General features: G+C 61.3%; 4 protein-coding genes across 4 annotated transcripts; all 4 read right to left on the bottom strand.

Annotated features, from left to right (window-relative positions):
- Positions 1–496: 496 nt before the first annotated feature.
- Positions 497–1,846, bottom strand: LMXM_12_0140 (conserved hypothetical protein; the record flags this gene model as incomplete). Its single annotated transcript, XM_003873069.1, has 1 exon — positions 497–1,846. The coding sequence occupies one exon, from the start codon at positions 1,844–1,846 to the stop codon at positions 497–499; it is 1,350 nt and encodes a 449-aa protein (XP_003873118.1).
- Positions 1,847–4,742: 2,896 nt separating this feature from the next.
- Positions 4,743–6,494, bottom strand: LMXM_12_0130 (putative protein kinase; the record flags this gene model as incomplete). The annotated part of the gene is made up of 1 exon (XM_003873068.1): positions 4,743–6,494. One exon carries the CDS (start codon positions 6,492–6,494, stop codon positions 4,743–4,745), a length of 1,752 nt encoding a protein of 583 aa, XP_003873117.1.
- A 2,728-nt stretch (positions 6,495–9,222) lies between these two features.
- Positions 9,223–13,113, bottom strand: LMXM_12_0120 (conserved hypothetical protein; the record flags this gene model as incomplete). The annotated part of the gene is made up of 1 exon (XM_003873067.1): positions 9,223–13,113. One exon carries the CDS (start codon positions 13,111–13,113, stop codon positions 9,223–9,225), a length of 3,891 nt encoding a protein of 1,296 aa, XP_003873116.1.
- Positions 13,114–14,504: 1,391 nt separating this feature from the next.
- LMXM_12_0110 (hypothetical protein, unknown function) lies at positions 14,505–16,946 on the bottom strand (the record flags this gene model as incomplete). The annotated part of the gene is made up of 1 exon (XM_003873066.1): positions 14,505–16,946. One exon carries the CDS (start codon positions 16,944–16,946, stop codon positions 14,505–14,507), a length of 2,442 nt encoding a protein of 813 aa, XP_003873115.1.
- Positions 16,947–17,897: the final 951 nt, after the last annotated feature.

Raw genomic sequence — 17,897 nt, 5'->3', positions numbered from 1 at the left:
CCCTCCTCACACACAGGAGTGACACGTCGCATAATAGGGCAACGGGCGAAGGGATGTGCACATGGGCAGAGGGTCGGTTAGGCGCTTTACCCAACGTCGGCCAGAAGCATCTGCACACATCTCCCCCTCGCGCTACGAGTCATCGGAATATGCACCCTGCACAAGGCAGTGAAAGCATCGCCTGCCACGAGGTCAGAGTAGCGGCGCGCTGTCTTCGATTTTTCAAAACCCATACACAACACAGAGCTATCAAGAAACATGATCTGTGCACAACGGCGTAAAGAACGACCTTCAGCAGGCGCACACCCAACAGTATCGAAGCAGTGCAGCGAAAGGCAAGCATGCTGATGCGGGGGGGGGCGTGGGGGTCGGTGGGGAGACGAGAACAAACAGCAGCACCCATACTAATCCAAACCCACTCGGCAACGCCACATGCAAAGAGCGGCAGGCGTGTGCACGTCACCAACCCTGAAAACCGTAACCCGCGTCGACACACTCACGAGCCTGGCGATGATGAGAGAATCGCGTAGGTGAAAGGGTGGCGTTCCAGCTCCACAATGCACAGTCCCCACAACACCGACACCATCGTCACGACGCACTGCAGAGATACTTTAGCGAGGCACCCTTCCGAGCGACTGGCTGGTGAGGGAGTTGCCTTGCTCTGCCCAGGCGCCGAATCAGCCGCCATTGCTGCCACAGGCAGCAGTACAAACATCAGATGGAGGACCAGTGCTGCAGCGCCAGTGAGGACAGCAGCAGGCAGCCGCTGCGCAAATACGGAGTCCGCCACAAGCCACCCAGCCACGTCGGCTGACGACGATGGCATGTCCTGACGCTCCGCTGCGGTGGACGATCTCGTTGCTTCACTTATGGGTGGCCCCGCTGACGGGGCTATGCCAGTCACCGCACCAGCACTGCAGGCCGCGCGCTGGCCTGCCTCCACCTCCTCGCGCGGCACCGGCCGAGCAGCGGCAGATGCGTGTCCACGTCTCACGCTGTAGACCGCAGTTTCCGGCTCGCCGTCTCCGGCAACCGGCACGCATTCCTCATCCAGCAGCAGGAGCTCAGAGGCGTCCTCCCGTACGGACTCCTCTGCCCTCAGTGCCCGGGGCATAGGTGCACTGCCGCCCTCCTCGGCCCATGTTGTTGTCACAACGCCGAGAGTTGCGGTTTCGTCGGCACCATTCGCGCGCGCTGTGTATCTCCACATGTCCTCCGCCACATCCTGAGGCCGCAGGGCGGCGTACGCCTGCCCCATCATCACCGTCCACGCTACCTGGCCGCAGCTAAAGAATGTCTGCTGAAAGCACGACTGCAGAAGCCGAGAAAGCCGCGCGCAGTTGTCACTGAAGGCGAGAAAGCCAATCTCTTGCGCAGCCGCAGTTGAGTTGGATGAGGTTCTCCCATTGCCAGTCAAACCCCTTCCCACCTCCAACGCCTCCGCAAGAAGGGCGCCGCCACCCACAAGAAGCGACGCTGCAGCAAAGCCGGCGCCGACGGCAATGCTCAGGGGCACTAAAGGAAACCGGCTACGCACCAGCAGCAAGCCGTGCTGCCACCCAAGTCGCTGCAGACGCAAGCACGCGTGCAGCGTGCCAACTCGCGAGGCATTCTGCGCTATGAAGTGAACTACCACCACCCACGCGGCCGTGGTCACGTCCGCAACACCTGCCCAGCGCAGCGCCTCAAATATCAGTCCCGTCATCACAAGTGGCAGAAAGGCAATAAAGGAAACGAGGATGCTCGTTACCATCAGCATGGGTTGCCAGAGGAGCGCCAGCCCGCACAGGACGGCGTGGGGGGCGTAGAGGACGCATGCGCACAGCGCCAAGGTGCCGTAGCTCATATTCGTTGCGTGTGTATGTGTGTGTGTGTGTGTGCGAGAGGGAGAGAAGGGATGCACTGCCTCGGTGCCCAGAGGGACAGCCAGCGAGCACCTGCAGACAAGTCGGACCCCGACCGTCACCCCGATTTCAAGTAAGTGTCGGTGCTAATATGCCCCTGTGTGTGTGTTTGTGTGTGCCGACCCCAAACACGGAGACAGAGAACGTCGGGCGAGGAGGAGAGACAAGCACAACGCGCAGCATCGTTAGAGTCGAGACATCGGAAAATAAGGGCAAATGCCTGCGCACGCATGTCGCATCACTGTCGCCACATACGTGTGTCTGTGGGGAAGGGCGAAAGCGTGGTGAAAGAATCAACACGAACGGGGCGGCGACCACGGCAGACACACACCGGCGTGCCCGCAAGACTAAGGTTAACACGCAAGCATGCACCCACACGGGGAGCGTTTGGTCGCGCTGCTGACAGAGTGTCACACACAGATCGCCGTAGCATAAGTTGTCACACGACACTCGCCGCCTGCGCCACTGATGCAAGAGCCTCATTCACGGCTCAAGCCTGTACGCCGTCGCTGGCCTCCTCTCGTGTGGGTGAGGGCGTATGGGTCATGTAGGAACTCAGCGAGGAAACTTGTGCAGCTGCACATCGAGCACAGTGGCGGAAGGCGAAGCACACACATACACACACACAGGAGGAGAACGCGGCCTACAACACGTCCCTCGCACGTCCCTCCCCCCGGCCCTTCGTTGTCTGCACTCGCTGTCCTGTTTTCCGGTTTACCACATCCTCTAGCGTAGGTTAGTTAAGGCATTAACTTCTGCCGCCCTGGGGAGCGCCACTCCGACAGACAGACACAGGCATGGAAGCAAGCGTGCACCCAAACACCTGCAGCCAACAGACGCATGCATACGACCTCGCAAGCCCCAGCAGCAGCAGCGGCGGGGGCGGCAAGGATGCGTCTATACAACACACAAATGGAACGGACGCCACTTCAGGAGGAGGAGCGAGTCTGGGAGGAACAGCGACGAAGACGCGAAGTAGAGTCAGAGCCGCCTTGCGCCTTCCAGAGCCCCAGCGTGAACACATCATCGACACAACTAGGCGCACTCTTTCGACCACACGCATGCCCGCACGCACCGCTAGAGAGACGCGCCATGACGCGCCTCAGCAGTGAGCATTGAATAACCTCGTAGCGCCGCTGAGCATGAGAGAGCAAACCAAGAACGAAAGGTAAAGGAAGAACGCACGCGCACGTCCACAGAGAAACCGCGACGCGGCGAGAAGACGACGCAACGAACGAACGGACAGACGAAGCACACAGCTAACTATATAGAGAGAGGCAATAGAAAAAATTACGGCGAGTAGAGAGCACACGCACACACACACACAACGGCGGGGAGAGGCGACGGCAATTCCGTTCTGCTGGGAAGGGGTGTCTGCCTGCCGGTATGTGACGCTGCACATGTTCGTTAGGCAACACGTGAATAGGGGCTGGCGTGCAAACGGCGGGGGACGCTCACGCTTTTCGCTCTTGCTCTCGGATGTGAGTTGGTGAGTGCGTGCGAGGGGAGGGCGAGGCGCATACTTCGTTAGAGGGCGTACGGGAAAGGAAAGGGAAGCCGTGGTGGTGGTGGTGGCAGTGCCTCCGTCACGCCCGTGGCAAAACACTCAGATAACGGCACCACATCACACGTAAACCGGCACGTGTGGGCATGCACCCTGCATCACCATGCGCACACAGGCTCGAGCGGCAGCAAAGAAACGAAAGACGTAAAGGATCACAGTGGAGGGGGAAGGGAGCGAGAGTGCAGCGCAGTTGGACGCGAGTTCCGCGAGGTCCTGTCACCGCCCCGACGACTGCTCCATTTTTTTTTTGGGAGGGGGAATCGAAACGGTCAAGTACCTTCACGGCAGAGGAGGGCGTGGGCGCACCTCAGTGAGCGGCATCTCAGGGTCCAGCACCCCCACTCGGTGTGGAGGTGAGAGACAGGCCGCCCCTCCCCCCATCCCTGCCAATGCCGAAGCGCCCCTGGCGGTGACAGGGTCCGGCACCCGCGGCGTGAGGAAGCCAGTGCAGTTTAGCGCTGCGGATATCGGCGGCAAGGCACTGGATGGCGTGGCGTCGGAGCTACCTGCGACAGTGCACAGGCTTGTGCCATCCATGTGATGGGGAGAGCATCAGCACGACTTGGAGGCATTTCACACCCGGTCCTCACACTGCCTGTTGGTGTGGGCAATGTTGCAGGCAGAGGCCGCGCTCTCAGCTGACGGTGTCGGCGCATTGCTGTAACGCGCGCGTCTGCGGCTGCTTCGCACGACGCGACAGGGACCTGCGGCTCGGCCCAGAGGGGGAGGGAGTGGGGGGGTGGGGGCTGTCGCGTGAAAATGGAGCGCACGCTGTGTGTGGCAGAGGGTGATGGACACTCGATGATTACGAGGAGATGCAGACAGATGCCTCTCTCTCTCTCTCCTTCTCCCTGTCCCTCTCACGCCGCCACCTTCCTCCGCCTCACACACGCGAGTGGCGCGTGGGACACTTGAGGGCCGACAAGAAGGGTGCATGCAGACAGAGAGGGAGAAGGGCGAGCGGTGAGAGAGACAGCCCAGAGCACTCTGAACCCCGGCATCAATGTATCGGTGGCACTTACACCTGGCGGGGCTCCGAGTTCACTGGCCGCGAAACGAGGAAAATGAAGTGAAGCAAGCGACACCGACACGCGCCCCACAGCAGAACAAGCCGCCAAAGCGAAGACGAGGATGCGACGACAGAAGCCGTCAACGTCACGCCCACAACTCCCTACCTCGTACGCACCGCCCGTCCACCACCGCAGGTGCACGCCAACCACTTCAGCTGCTGTCACGCACAATTTGTGTACACCGGCATCACTGCCCTGCTGCCCTTACATATTCGCTACCTCAGGACTCAAGAAGGGGTGGCGCAGCGCCTCCGCCGACGTCATGCGCTTCGCCGGGTCGTACCGTAGCAACGAGCGCAGGAAGTCCACGCCGCTTTTACCAATATGCTGATACAGGAAGTCAGACAAATTCAACGGATGCCTCGTGGCGGCCGTATCACGGGGCGGCGCCGATGCTCTTGCGGCATGCGAATCCGTTGTCCCATTCCCCGGCGCTTGGGCAGATAGGCACGTCCCCGCAGATGGTCGCACGTTGAGGTCTGTCTGCTCATCAGCCGTTTGAGCGTCACCGTTCGGCTTGATGTCCCCGCTGTCCTGCAGAAGGCACCCGTCAGTGGCGATGGGCTGGGCAACGCAGCGGAAGAGTGCTGCATCGCGCACCTGCGGCAGGTGGGCCAGCATCTCGTCAGGGTAGTAGAGGGGGTGCGCAATGCACCGCCACTCCTCAACGGACGGCGTGCCAAGCTGGCGGAACATGCGATTCAGCCGGTGCATCACACAGTAGTCGTCCTGAATGACGACATCGCCGGAGAAGGAGCGCAGCGTGCCAACACCAAGGAAGAATTCGCCTGTGAGCATCTCAAAGAGGATGGCGCCCACAGCCCACATGTCCACTGATGTGCCATAACGCTGCAGCAGCATCATTTCGGGAGCGCAGTACACCGGAGTTGTAGGCCCCGGGGTGAGCTCCTCCCTTTGCTCCTCTGCACTGCGCAAGCGCAGCGTCCCAATGTGCCGTGCTGAGCCAAAGTCGCACAGCTTAACATCTGGCATGAGCGGTGGTGACGTAGGCGCGGTGAGCTTGTCCTCTTCGTTGTCGTCCACGTTCGCTGGACCCTCCTCGTCCACGCCGTCTGCCTGCCGCTCCTGTGAGCAGGAGGTGCCTGTTTCCATCTCGCTGCTTTCTCGATGTTGCTGAAGCGCGTGCTTCCCCAGTCCAGCCCGCGCGCGTGGGCAGGGCCGACACGTCTCGCAGTGCAGCCGATGAATAGCGGATGCAAGTTCGTCACTGGTGAGATCATGGTGCAGCGCGACGGAGTTTCTGCAGAAGAATTGGCACGGCTCCAGTGTTCCTCGTGGGTGCATCGGCCGAGTCACGCCCTTCTCCTCTTGTCGTGGGTGGGGGCAGTGAGGAGCGTGCACCCAACATCCTGCAGCCTTACCCGTGAGCCCGAAAGAGCCCATAGGCGGGCAAACACACCGAAGCGGGTGCCCCAATCCGAGCGGCTCCACGAGAATATTCTCTGGTTTCACATCACGATGAGCGATTCCGCGGGCGTGCAGGCAGTGAAGCGCCTCAACGAGACCACGCAGCATTCGCCGCACATAAATCAAAGGTATATGGCACGGTGGCGCCGCAGCCGATTTGAGCTCACCGGTCCCAGAAGTTGCACACCACGTCGGTGCGGATGATTTCGCTTGGTCGCAGTAGAAGGCGTTCAGAAAGGTGCGCAGGTCAAGCGGCACGTACTCCAGCACCAGCGCTGCCCGAACACGATCGCGTGGCACGACGTGGAGTAGCTTGACAATGTGCGGCGAGCACTTCTGAGCATGACGCTGCACGCTCACCTCACGCAGCACGTGTGGGTGGTTTATTGTGTCCTGCAACTTCTTTGTGGCGATAATTCGGTCGGCTAGCGTCGCCGCTTCACCATCGATGACACGGTAGAGAGAGCCATAGTTGCCGCTGCCGATCTGCTCAATGACGGTGAAGCGCGAACCGAGGTGATCGCCCATGGCGTGACTTCGGTATTACACTACACGCGGTCTCTCACAACTAACACGACGCCAGGGTACGTACGCAGCAGCTTGCGCGAAGGCCCTTTTTCGTTTCCCTGAGAAGCACTTTCCCTGGGACACCGGCTACTGCAGTAGTGCGGGAAGGCGAGGCTGCCACTGCAAAAAAGTGTGAGAGGCAGTTGAAGGTCGCTACCGTTCGCCGCATGAAGCATGTGCCAGGCAAACGTGCTAGCGACTTCTGCCCCACGCCCAGCGTGAAAGGGACGACACAAGTGAGCAAGCACACGCCGACGTCCTTCTCACTTGGCCAACTCTTCTCGTGTGTGTACGTGAGCGGATGGATGTATATATGTATATATATATACACGTATGTGTGTGCGCGTGTGTATAAATCGCCCAGCCCAGTCTCGTGATCCCTCCCGGACGACGAGATGGGAGAGGGCCGGGGCAGAACACCAATACGTTTCCTCGTGCACCGCCAGCGTCGAAGAGACCCCGCGAGACACGCGCACACACACACGCCGGTGTGGAACAGCACAACGTACAGGAAGACAAGACAATACAGAAATGATGAGCAAAGACACGACCTTTTCCGTTGTAGGTGGAGGCGGGAGACAAGCGGTGCGCCGCTCTGCCTCGTGCAGCACCGTGTGCACCACACACACGTGACGGCGCCGCCGATACAACGCAACGACACGACCGATAGTGAAAAGCAAAACAAGAACGGAAAGTGAGACGGCGCAGTGACACACCGAAATCACGCACTAGAAGGGTCTTGATGCACACGTCAGTTGAGCGACCGCCGCCACAACCGAAAATGGCCGCTGCACCCCGCGACAAGTAGGAGAGCGCGAAGAGAGAGAAGAAAGGGAGAGCAGATTACACACGGAAAGCAAGACTGCGCCGGTGAGAGGCAGTGGATGCATTCGCACTTGCGCCCTAGACGAGCACGAGTGTGTGCACAAGGCCCTACACCGCTCACCTTGCAGGAGAACGCGTACAGTGTGGAAGCACACAGAGAGGGAGGGAGAGGTGTGGGGATGGAGTCGACGACAACAACAGGAAAACAGCCACCGGCACCACAAGCTGAAAGTTTTAGCGCACTTTTCCAAGGCACGACGAGAGGGCGGCGGCGTATGCGGTTATGCACAGCGGCAGCAGCTCCTCATCCGATATGGCGAACCGAGAAAGAGAAGAAGGGACGGAAGGTGCGGTACGAAGGCGACGCCACCGCCTCTTCTTGGGCAAGGGCGAGCTGCGATCAGGTGCTGGGTGTCGAATGGTTCACTGATGTGCCTTTCGTAGTGGCGCTCTTGTGCAAGTCGTGAACACACGTGGCTGAGGGGGCAGGTGAGAAGAGTGCGCGCGCTCGTCTATAGAAGCGCTGTCGGGGCGTGTTTGTGGGGAAGGGGATGGGGGGGGGACAGCGTTGCTCCCTCTGTGGACCACTGCTTGTGTGAAAGCGACGGGGACAGGGCACCGACAGCAGAAGCAAGGGTGGAGAAGCGGAGCGCAGTCAACGATAGGTATGCGTTTTGCAGGCGGTTAAGGGGGGGCAGGGCTGTGACGGCACGGACTTCAGAGAGATCGGACAGGTGCCGTCACGTCAATCAATGTCGAGACGACCTTTGCAACACGCCGAGCGAACAACAAAAGAGCGCAACAGACGAAGAAAACGTGAAAGGGCGAAGAGGGTGGAGGAGACGGATACACAACAGCGAAAGCGGAGCGGGAGAATGCCGCGTGCGATGGCGCCAGAGTCCACGAGCGCAAACACACTCACACGCCTGCACGATTCGCGCCGCCTCGGCGAACGGGGCCACACGAGTGCCACCGCAGAACGCACGCGTCACTGCTCCTTGCACGTGTGCAGTGACGTAAAAGCGCCTCGAGGAAGCATTCACCGTGACAACGAGGGTGCAAGAGGCCGGAGACCATGGGACCTGCCGTGAAAGACCGCTTTGCGCGTACACACACACACTTCCGTCATGGACCTTCCGCATGCCTTGTGCTCTCTCCTCGGAGTGCAAACACCGCAGAAATTTCAAGCGTACGTTTTTGGCGCCTCCGCACTCGAAACAGACTCTGGAGCACTAGCAGCGCCCCTTTCCGCCTACGCCACCATGTCGGAGTCCCTCGAGCTGAGGAGAGGTGCTGCGGTGCGAGTACGTTTTGCTTGATCTCACCTGCAGCACACACACGTAGAGAAGCGCGCGGGACTGCACGCATGTGTGGACACGGCTGGGGAAAACGAGGCACACCAAGAGGAGAGAAAGTGGAGAAGCAAAAGCGGAAAAATGCGAGCAGCACCGACGCACACGCACACACGACGCCGGCTCACCGCACGCGTATACATGCACCCACATGTCCATGAGGGCAGCTCGGAGAGTCGTCCTGGTCGCCGAGGCACCGGTGCGAGGAAAGACATGTCAACGACTCGACATTCCCATCAATCAAGTACACACACATGCACGCACAACAACACAGAAAGCAATGAGGTCTCTATAACATGCGGACACAACTAAGAAGCAGGCCGGGTGGGCTCGGCAGAAGTGTGCACACACACTCGTGCGCGCTGCGAGGCAGGTGCCTGTCTCGCCCTCCCCCCGCACCACAGCGCGAGCAACACAAAGGAGAAAAAGTTCACCGAGGCGCGGGGAAGCGGGGAGGGGGGAGAGCGGCAAACAACGGTGGCGACTCATCACTCCGCAATCGTGCCACAGGCCTAGTCGCCGTCACTGCTGGAGGAGTCGTCGAAGTTGGTATATTGGCGCATCTGCGTGGCTGCACGCTGCGGCAGGCTTTGCCGAGCACCTCGCAGACCCAGCGCCTCCGCTCTCTCCGCTGACGATGAGGACGAAGAAGTCGTGCCTCTCCCATGCCGAGGAACTGAATCAGACAACTGAGCTGCTTGCTGCTGCGTGCCCACCCCTCGGCCATCGTCGGAGGTCCTCACGAACATTCGGCGCGGCGTCGCGCGCAAATCATCCTCCGCGTCTTGCCGGCGATGCATCACCGTCGCGGTAAGCCCCGCAGCGGGTGTGGTGGCGTCAGTTTCTCGCGGCCCTGGTGTGCTGCTCGACGACTCTGCGTCCTTAACGTGCATGGCGGCATCGTCTGTGTCGTCTTCGCTTGCGGCAGACGCTGTGTGTCGCGCTGCGTGGGGCCTGACGGGCTGCGGCTCGAACGCCTTGTCTTCTTCCTCGCTGTTCCCCCGCCGTTCTTCGACGTCGTCCTCTTCGCCGTCTTTGTCCCAGTCATTCCAGTTTGGGTTGCCAGGAGAGCGCTCAACAGCAGCGGCGGCTGCCTGGGTTGTGCATGTGGGCTGCGGGTGTGCCACGCCGGCCATCGCCTTCTCAGCTGTGACCGCTCTCTCGACCTCCTCTGTGTCAGAATCGTGCCGCGACATGGCCTGCACGCGATCGTCGCTGTCGTCCAGCGCCCCGGCCCCTTGCGACGCGCTCTCCGACTCGCTCTTACTGACACCTGTCGGATGCTGTGACTGCGGCGGAGGCGCGCTCCCCAATGTTGCTCGGCGCGCCACTGGCACTCCCTCTTCTGATGACCCAGAGGAGCACTGCCCCCAGGCGGTGGACATCTTCACCCCCCGTTGTTGCCCGGACGACGGTGGTGGGCGACTGCCCCGTTGACTGCTCTGCTTTGTCGACGCCTCGCTCGTCAGCATGATGGCGGTGGTCAGCTCAGATAAGACGTCGTCGGTGCGCTCCTCGGAAGGCGCCCCACGCCGCGTGGGTGCCACACGCTCCTGCACCCCCCTCCTACCCTCTTCGCTCGAGTCGCTGTCAGATAGCGAGGAGGACGACATGATGGTGGGGAATTCGCGAATCGCCGTGCAGTGGCTGGCATCGCCGACCGCCGAGGCCTGTGTGGAGTCGTGTGCCGGCGCGGACAGCTGCTCTACCGTTTCGGTCCTTGTCGTGGCACACGGTAGCACCGACGCCGAGCCGTTGGTCCCGGCGGAGGTGCATGGCAGCCTCGCCACCGCTCCAGGCCTCGCCGGGAAGGCTTCCACAGTGTTGTCTCCGTCCGCTGACGCGATGCTGGCGTCTACCGCCTCGACAAGGGAGTTCAAGCGCTCCTCCTGCTCATTCGACGGCCGCACAGAGGACACGCCGCTGAGATGCAGCGCTGGTCGCCCTTCGCTTCCCTCTTTGCTGCTGCCGCTCCTGCTGCCTGAAGGCGTGCGCTGGCGATCCTGCAGCTCCTGCAAAGAAGCTCCAGAGATGTTCGCCAGCGGCGGTGCTGCAACCGCGGCTGCCCGCTGCGCTGGCGGCTGAGACTGTTCACCGGTCACCAATGCGTGCGACAATGTGCGCACGCCGGAGCCGGGAGGTTGGTGTGCCGACGGGGACGACGAGATCGCATCCGCCGCAGCAGCCATCTCCGTGCTTGCCGTACGAGCCTGTGACGTGCCCAGCTCGCTGAGCGAGAAGTCCCTCTTTGAACCGACCGTTGCCATGGCTTGCAGCACCCGTATTGCTTCCTGGAGAAGCCTCACGTCTTGCAGCGTGCGCTGCTGCACGGCAGTGAGGCACATCAGCTCCTGCTGCACCGTGCCCAAGCGCTGACGGTCGTCTGCCTGCGTGTCTGCATGAACCGCGAGTTTCTCTGTCTGTCCGCTTAAGGACTGAAGACTGGCCTCGAGGGACTGAACGTGGCGTTGCAGCTTCGCGGACGCTTGCTGCATGGCGGCCAACTGCTGTGGCATGTCCGCCACGCGTTGTTGCGACAGATCTGCAGCCTCTTCCACCGCCGCCACTCGCTCCGTCACCCGCGAAATGCCCTCGTTCATCGCGGTGAAGAGGCGTTTCTGGACCTCACCGGCATGGTGCCGCACTGCATCCTTCAAGTAGTCCTGCACACGTGCGCCCATTTCGTGCAGGCGCTCCTCACACTCCGCCAACTTTTTCCCAAGGCCCTGTGCCTGAGCTTCCGCCCGCTCCATCCGCTCCGCCGAGTTCCGCACGAGGTTCTTTACCGGGTCTACCCGCTCATCCATCCCGGATGCCAGCGACCGTAACTCGTCTGCTACCTGCTGCTGCTGTCGCTGTGCCTCAAGAGCCTGCGTGTGTTGGCTATCAATACAGCCGCGTAGGGTAGTCGTTTCGGCGCAAGTAGAGGTGAGGCGGCGATCAACGTCGTCAATGCGCCGCTCCAGGCGGTGCACCTCTGCACGCGCATCACTGCTGACTTGCTGGGCTCGAGATGCAACGGTGTGCGTCACCTCCGCGCGCTCTGCCAGCTCACGCTGCACCGTCATCTGATCCTTCACTTGCTGCTCCTGCTGCTGACGCCAAAGTCCCAGGCGATTTTCCTGCCCGGAAATCTGCTGTTCCAGCTGCGCAAGGAGGTGGGTGTGGCGCTGGAGTACCGCCTCGCTGGTGTCAAAGCGGGTGCGCGTCTGCTGGCCCGCTGACTCGCAGGCTTCCAGACCGTCCTGTACTCTCTGCACTGCGTCAACACTTCGCTGTGTCGACCTCTCGCAGCTTTCAATACGATCGGCAAACGACGCCACCTGCTGTGCAGTGCGGTCTGCCAGCTGCTCCACTCGCGTGCACATTGCCCCCGCAGCCTCCACACGGCTCTCCAGGCGACCAGCCTGCCGCTTGCAGGCTTCCACCTCCGCTCTCAGACCCTCTGCAGTGGCGATAGCATGCAACTGCGCTTCGACTGCAACGAGGCGACTGTCGCGATCTGTGAGCGCGTGCTCTACCTTCAGTGTCCGCTCCGCAGCACCGGCCACCTGCACGAGCGCTCGCTCTGTTGCCTCCTTCGCCGCCGCTATCGTGGCCTCCATGTGGCGCACAGTCTCGTACGCGGAGTCTGCCTTGCGCTCGGCGCGGTCGATAGACGAAATCGCAACGGCCTCCTTCGACTCCAGAGCATGGAGTCGTTCCGTCGTAGTCGTCGTGACCATTCGGCACTCCGCCTGGCACGCTCGCACACAGTCCGCCACCCTCTCCTCCATTGCTTGCGTGGCTGCTTTGGTTTGTCGCAACTCCGAGCGGAGTTGCTCGATGGGCTCCGTGGCGGTTTTCAGAAGCGCGGATGACGACGTCTCCCACACCTCCTGCACCACCCTGCGTATGTCATCCCTCACCCTCAGGCTCTCGTCACGCATCAGCTCCCTTGCCTGCTGCAGCGCACGCTGATCGTCGCGCCGCATCTCCACTAGCCGCAGCAGCTCAGCGTCCAGGCGCTGAGAAAGGGTGGCCCGCTCTTGCTCGAGCTGGCGGCTGCAATCCGCGCGGGCGGCGCTGCTCTGCGCTAGGGCCATGTCCACCCGCTCCTCTAGCTGCCGAGCCGTCTCCTGGACCTCTTCCCGCAGCTGAAATTGGCTGGTGTCGCGAATCTTACCGGCGCGCATGGCTTCCTCTAATTGGCGGCGCATCACAAGACGGCCTTCATTGCTCTCCTTCCACTGCGCCGTCATTTTCTCCTCTACGGCGGACACATCCGATTGAAGGGCCGCGCCACGTCGATGGACTTCGACCAAAACATCTTCTTTCCACTGCCGCCCCATCGCGATTAGCGTCTCGTGCCGGCGATCTCGCTCAGCAGCCAGCTCAGCGCGCAACTCGATCAGCTCACGCATGACACGACCGAGTTGTTGCTGGAGCTCTTCCACGTTTTCCACAGGCGACAGAGTGCTGCTGTTTGGGTCTCTGTGCCATTGACCAGTAGCGTACTCGTCACTTCCCGTGTTGATGGCCTTGTAAGCGAAGGAGTTTGCCCCTCCCGGTACACCGCTGCCGTAGCAGCGCCGTTGTGTGAGGGCACACTCGGCTGCCTGAAGCATGTCCAGGGCAGATCTAGAGAAGGAGGACATTGCCGTGCTGCTTGCCCCTCGTGTGTGCGTGTGTGTGTAGGCACGAATGGGAGGTCCCGCTGCAAGTGCGGCAGGTCTATCGGTGGAGGCACAGCGTGCGTCTATTTACGCTCTCTAAGGCTGGCACAACACAAGAGGGTTTATAGTGCCTTGCGTGCGTATGTGTACGCGTGTATGTGTGCAGTTGTTCGTGCAGCAAGTGCGCAGATCAGTGATCAAGTATGTGCTCGGCGTGATGGCGTGCGCGTTGGGGCTGCCTGAGTCGGGACCGTCATGGACGTTGGGCAAATGCAGGCGGACGTTGAGAAGTCGAGCAACACGTGTCAGACGGCCGCGAGCGCAGACAGCGTTCGGTGAAGAGAGACGGAGGGGCACTACACAAGGCTGCCGAAAAGGAAAGGGGCATGCGTCTTTCTCCGCTGTAGAAGTCAGCGGTTGGAGGAAGTGGGTGCAGTGGGCGGTTCACTCCGCCACGGGTGCGAGGCTCGAGACATGCGCACCGTCTGCTGCAGTGTTCCCTTCAGGCGGGGGTTTTCCTTGCTACGCGGACGTGCGGAAAAGCAGTTGGCGACGTAGCGAAGACGGGGGGGGGGCGTCGGCTACCGCGCAGCATCCACGCAAAGCGGGTGAATGGCGTGATCGGTGACCGGGATGAAGGCAAGAGTGAGGCACGCAGAGATGTCTGCTGTCACCCGTGTGCACAGAGTGCCCACACTTAGGATGAAGCGCGACCGAGGGACGAAGCTGCTGCGGAGAGTGGTGCGACCACCCACACGTGACGCTGAGACGGGGGCCCAAAGAAGAATCTCACAGAGGCACACACAGTGATGGAAGGGGGGGGGGGGCGCACCAAACACGCTCGTCCGCGTATTTTTGCCCTTGAGCAGAGAGCCGGGGCGTGCCTGAGGAGACGTAGGAGGGGTGGGTGGGTGGGCGAGGTGCAGCGGCACCCAACGCACCACCAAAACACAAACGCATCGAAGACACGACGCAGAAAACAGCAACACAGAATACGCCACAGAGGTGCGCTTGCCAAGAGTGGGCTGGCCGACGAGCCCTCGTCTTCAACGCCGCCCTACCTTGCCCATCTCCAGCAGGAGCGCCGGCGCCGCACATGCGTCACCGGCCACCCCGCGCATGCAGTTCCTTCAAGGTAGCTATGGGGAGTCACTCATCACACGGGCCGAATGCATTACCTCGTCCAACGCCGAACTCTCTGCGGCGTCGAGATGTCTCTTGCGCAGCTCTTGAGCTACACTGTACAGGCTGCGGCACACCACATCCACCCGCTTCTTCTTGTCCTCCACACGCCTTTCGCGTTCTTCAACGTCGACTTGACGTTGCAGCAGCTCCTGCGTGCGCAGGCGCAAGTCATCCTGCACCTCCTTGATGGTACTTGTCGTTTTCTCCAGCGCCTCCGCGTTTCGGATGCGCAAACTCCGCTGCCGCTCTGCCTCCGCCGCCAACGACGACGCCATCCTTTCAAACACTTGTGTCCATTCCTGCTGCACCACTGCATACAGCGTCACCGAGTAGAAGCTCTGTAGATGCGCCTGCTGCTGCAGCCAGCGCTGCTCCAGGCGGAGCAACGCATGATAGCAGATGTCGTCCACGGCAGGCATCACGGGATCTGGGGACTCCACCAACGGGGCAGCTGCATCAGCGGCAGTGGCTGCCGCCGCCACTGCAGCTCGTGCTGCATGGAGTTCGTCAACAGTGCGCTGATGCTCCTCCTGCAAGTCGGCTAGAGCTCGCTGCTGCCTCTGCATTGCGTCACGCAGCATCCCGAGCTGCGCACTCTCCTCCCTCGTTCTCGCCGTCATGTCCGCTGCAGTCTCTCGCATGCGACCCAACTGCTCCAGTGCCGTGACCCGTTCCTGCCGAGCGCTTTCCAGCTCCGTGTGCAGCCGTTGAGTTGCCTCCCGTTGCCTCTCGTCTCTGGCATTGGCAGCTGCACCGTTGGCCAGCGCCAGCTCCTGCATTTTGTCCTGCAGAAGTGCAAGGGCGCGTGCCTGTTCTTCGAGCATCCGCTGCTGCCCCTGTTGAGCTTCCCTGAGGAAAGCGGATGCCGAATGCTGCACAGTCGTCGCCTCGGCATCCGCTCGCCTTCGCCTTTCCTCTGCTTCGGCGTCCTCTTTGCCGCGCGTATTCGCCTTCAAATCTGACAGCTCCTGCTTGGCGTCGCGTAGTTGCTGCTGCAGCTGCCACGCTGCTGTTTTTCGTGTCTCGAGGCGCGCCTCGAGTCCACTGCACTTCTTCTGCAGCGCCACCTTCTCCTCACGCCAGGACTTTTCTTGGCTTTGCGGGCATTCCTCTTTTCGCCTACGGCTCGCCTCCAGTTGCCGCATCTTGGAGAGCCACTCCTCCTTGTCATGCTCGTGCTGCTTACGGAGTGCGTCCATGGCGGAGTCGCGCTGCTGCGTCGCAACCCGCACCGCTTCTTCGACGTCACGCCGGCTTTGCTGTCGAGCCTCCTCGACCTCCTGCAGCAGCCGCTCGCGCTCCGAGAGGCGTGCAGCCGCCTCAGCAGTAGCCACCGCAGCAGCCTTCGCCCTCTCCCACTCCTCCTCCTTGGCGCGCATGTCACGCGCGAGGGCCTCCATGCTGTCTTGCGCTTTCTGTTCCAGCGCCGCGTACGCAGCAGCCGCGTCATTACTCGCCTGCCGCTCTTCCTCGAACAAGGGTTTGGTAGAGACCGGCTCAGTTTGGCCCACATGAAGCTGGCCCTTCGCCGCCGCCGCAAGCGCTGCAGCCCCGGCAACGGCTTCCTCGAGTGATTCCTTCTCTTCTCGTGCGCACTGTGACGAAAGGACGTTGCCCGCTCCCTCACTCCGACTCTCCGTCCCTACCTTCAACGCCATCTCCTGCAACGCTGCCAGCTGGACCTGCTGACTCTCCAGTGCGCGCTGCAGCGCGTCACGCTCCGCCTTCGCCTCGGCTAGCTCTGTAGCCGCGCGCTGCTGACGCTCCTCCATCACTTGCTCGTACCTCCGGCGACGCGCCATGGCGCCATCCTGCTGCTGCGCTACCCACTCCATATACTTGTTCTGGACATCCGTGACGGCGTCTGCGCAGAAATCCTCCAGACGTTGCCGCTCCTCTTCGAAGAGAGATGTAAACTGAGCCGTCAGATGTGCCATCATCGCCTTCTCCTGCTCCTGCAACGCAGCACGCTGATCCGCGATCTTCGCCGCGTCGGACGAAACCTTCTTGAGCGCATCCTTCAGCGTTGCCTCGCGCATGTCAAGTTGCCGCTTCTTTTTGTTCAGCGTCTCCTCCATGGCCGCGAGTGATTCGGCCGACCTGTTCGCATCGACGTGCATCTCAGCGTCTGCTTTCGAAGACGTCGCCGCGGGAGAGTGCACTGGCCTTACTGCAGTGGCTGTCGTAGCAGCTGCAGCTGCGACGGCCGCCGTCTTGGCCGTCACCACCTCGGCCTCGATCTCCATCCTCGCAATGGTCGCTTTGAGGCTCTCCTTCTCGTGTATCAGAAGTTTGTTCTCTTCCCGCTGCTCGCGCAATTCGTTGCGCAGCTTCTCGGCCTGCTTGGCCTGCTCATTCAGCATCTCCTCAAGTAGGTGGCATCGATGCACGGCCATCTCCGCCTCTTCGAGCGTGCGTTTGATGGCTTTGGAGCATATACTGCACACGGGCACCGGCTGGGTGCCCGGCTGACCCGGTAGCACAAGATGTTCTGTGAGACAGCCGGGACAGCACACGCGCCCGCATCCATGACAGTTGCCTGCAGCTTGAAAGAGGCCAAATGACTTGCCGCACTGAACGCAGCTGCGCGCGGTAGAGGGTATGGGCCACTGGCTTTGCGGCACCGCCTGAAACGTGGAAGCGCTCCTGAACATCTTCCAAGGCGGTGCGATAATGTCACGTTGCTCTCCCCGTCTCAGAGGGAGGAGTCTATGGGGGTGGAGGCAATGAAAGCAGTAGTGGTACAGCACCGTGCCTGGACGCAAGAGACACAGCAGAAGCGGAGTGACGAAAACCTCGAAAAATCGAGGCAGGGATAATAAGGAGAAGCCGCGGTCGGGCGGCCTCAACACGATGTGGTTCGACGCGTCGTGTCGGAACGCCCTTTGCGCGACGTTGCTCAGGGGAGAAGAACCACACAAGCAATGCACACTTCAAGCACCGGCACTACCTCCCGTCCATCTATTTTCTAGTACGTGGCACTCGTGCGCACGCAATGGTATCGTTTCCGAGAGATTGCTGTCCAGAGGTGAAGTGGGAGAGAGTTGGCGGATGCCAGTACGTGGACGGCGACAGAATTTTTGTTTGAGGGGGGGGGGTCGAGGGGAGAGACCAGTGTGCTGAGGAGGTCGCCGAAAGCGGTAAGAGAGAGGGAGTGCGGCATGAAACACAGCACCGTTGGAGTGCGGCCTTGAAGAGCACAGCCCTAGACAGAACATGTCCAATACCACCCCCTGTCATTCATCGCACATGATGGAAAGTGTGCCATTTCGCTGCAAGGAAACGCCGCTGCAGTGAAGGAGTGCCGCCGATTCGCGGGTCTGCACGCTTGCTGGGTGCCCGCCAGA

The sequence above is a fragment of the Leishmania mexicana genome, chromosome 12, assembly GCF_000234665.1.
Source record: "Leishmania mexicana MHOM/GT/2001/U1103 complete genome, chromosome 12".
In the NCBI taxonomy this organism is placed as follows: domain Eukaryota; phylum Euglenozoa; class Kinetoplastea; order Trypanosomatida; family Trypanosomatidae; genus Leishmania; species Leishmania mexicana.
This window is presented reverse-complemented; position numbering and strand designations above follow the sequence as displayed.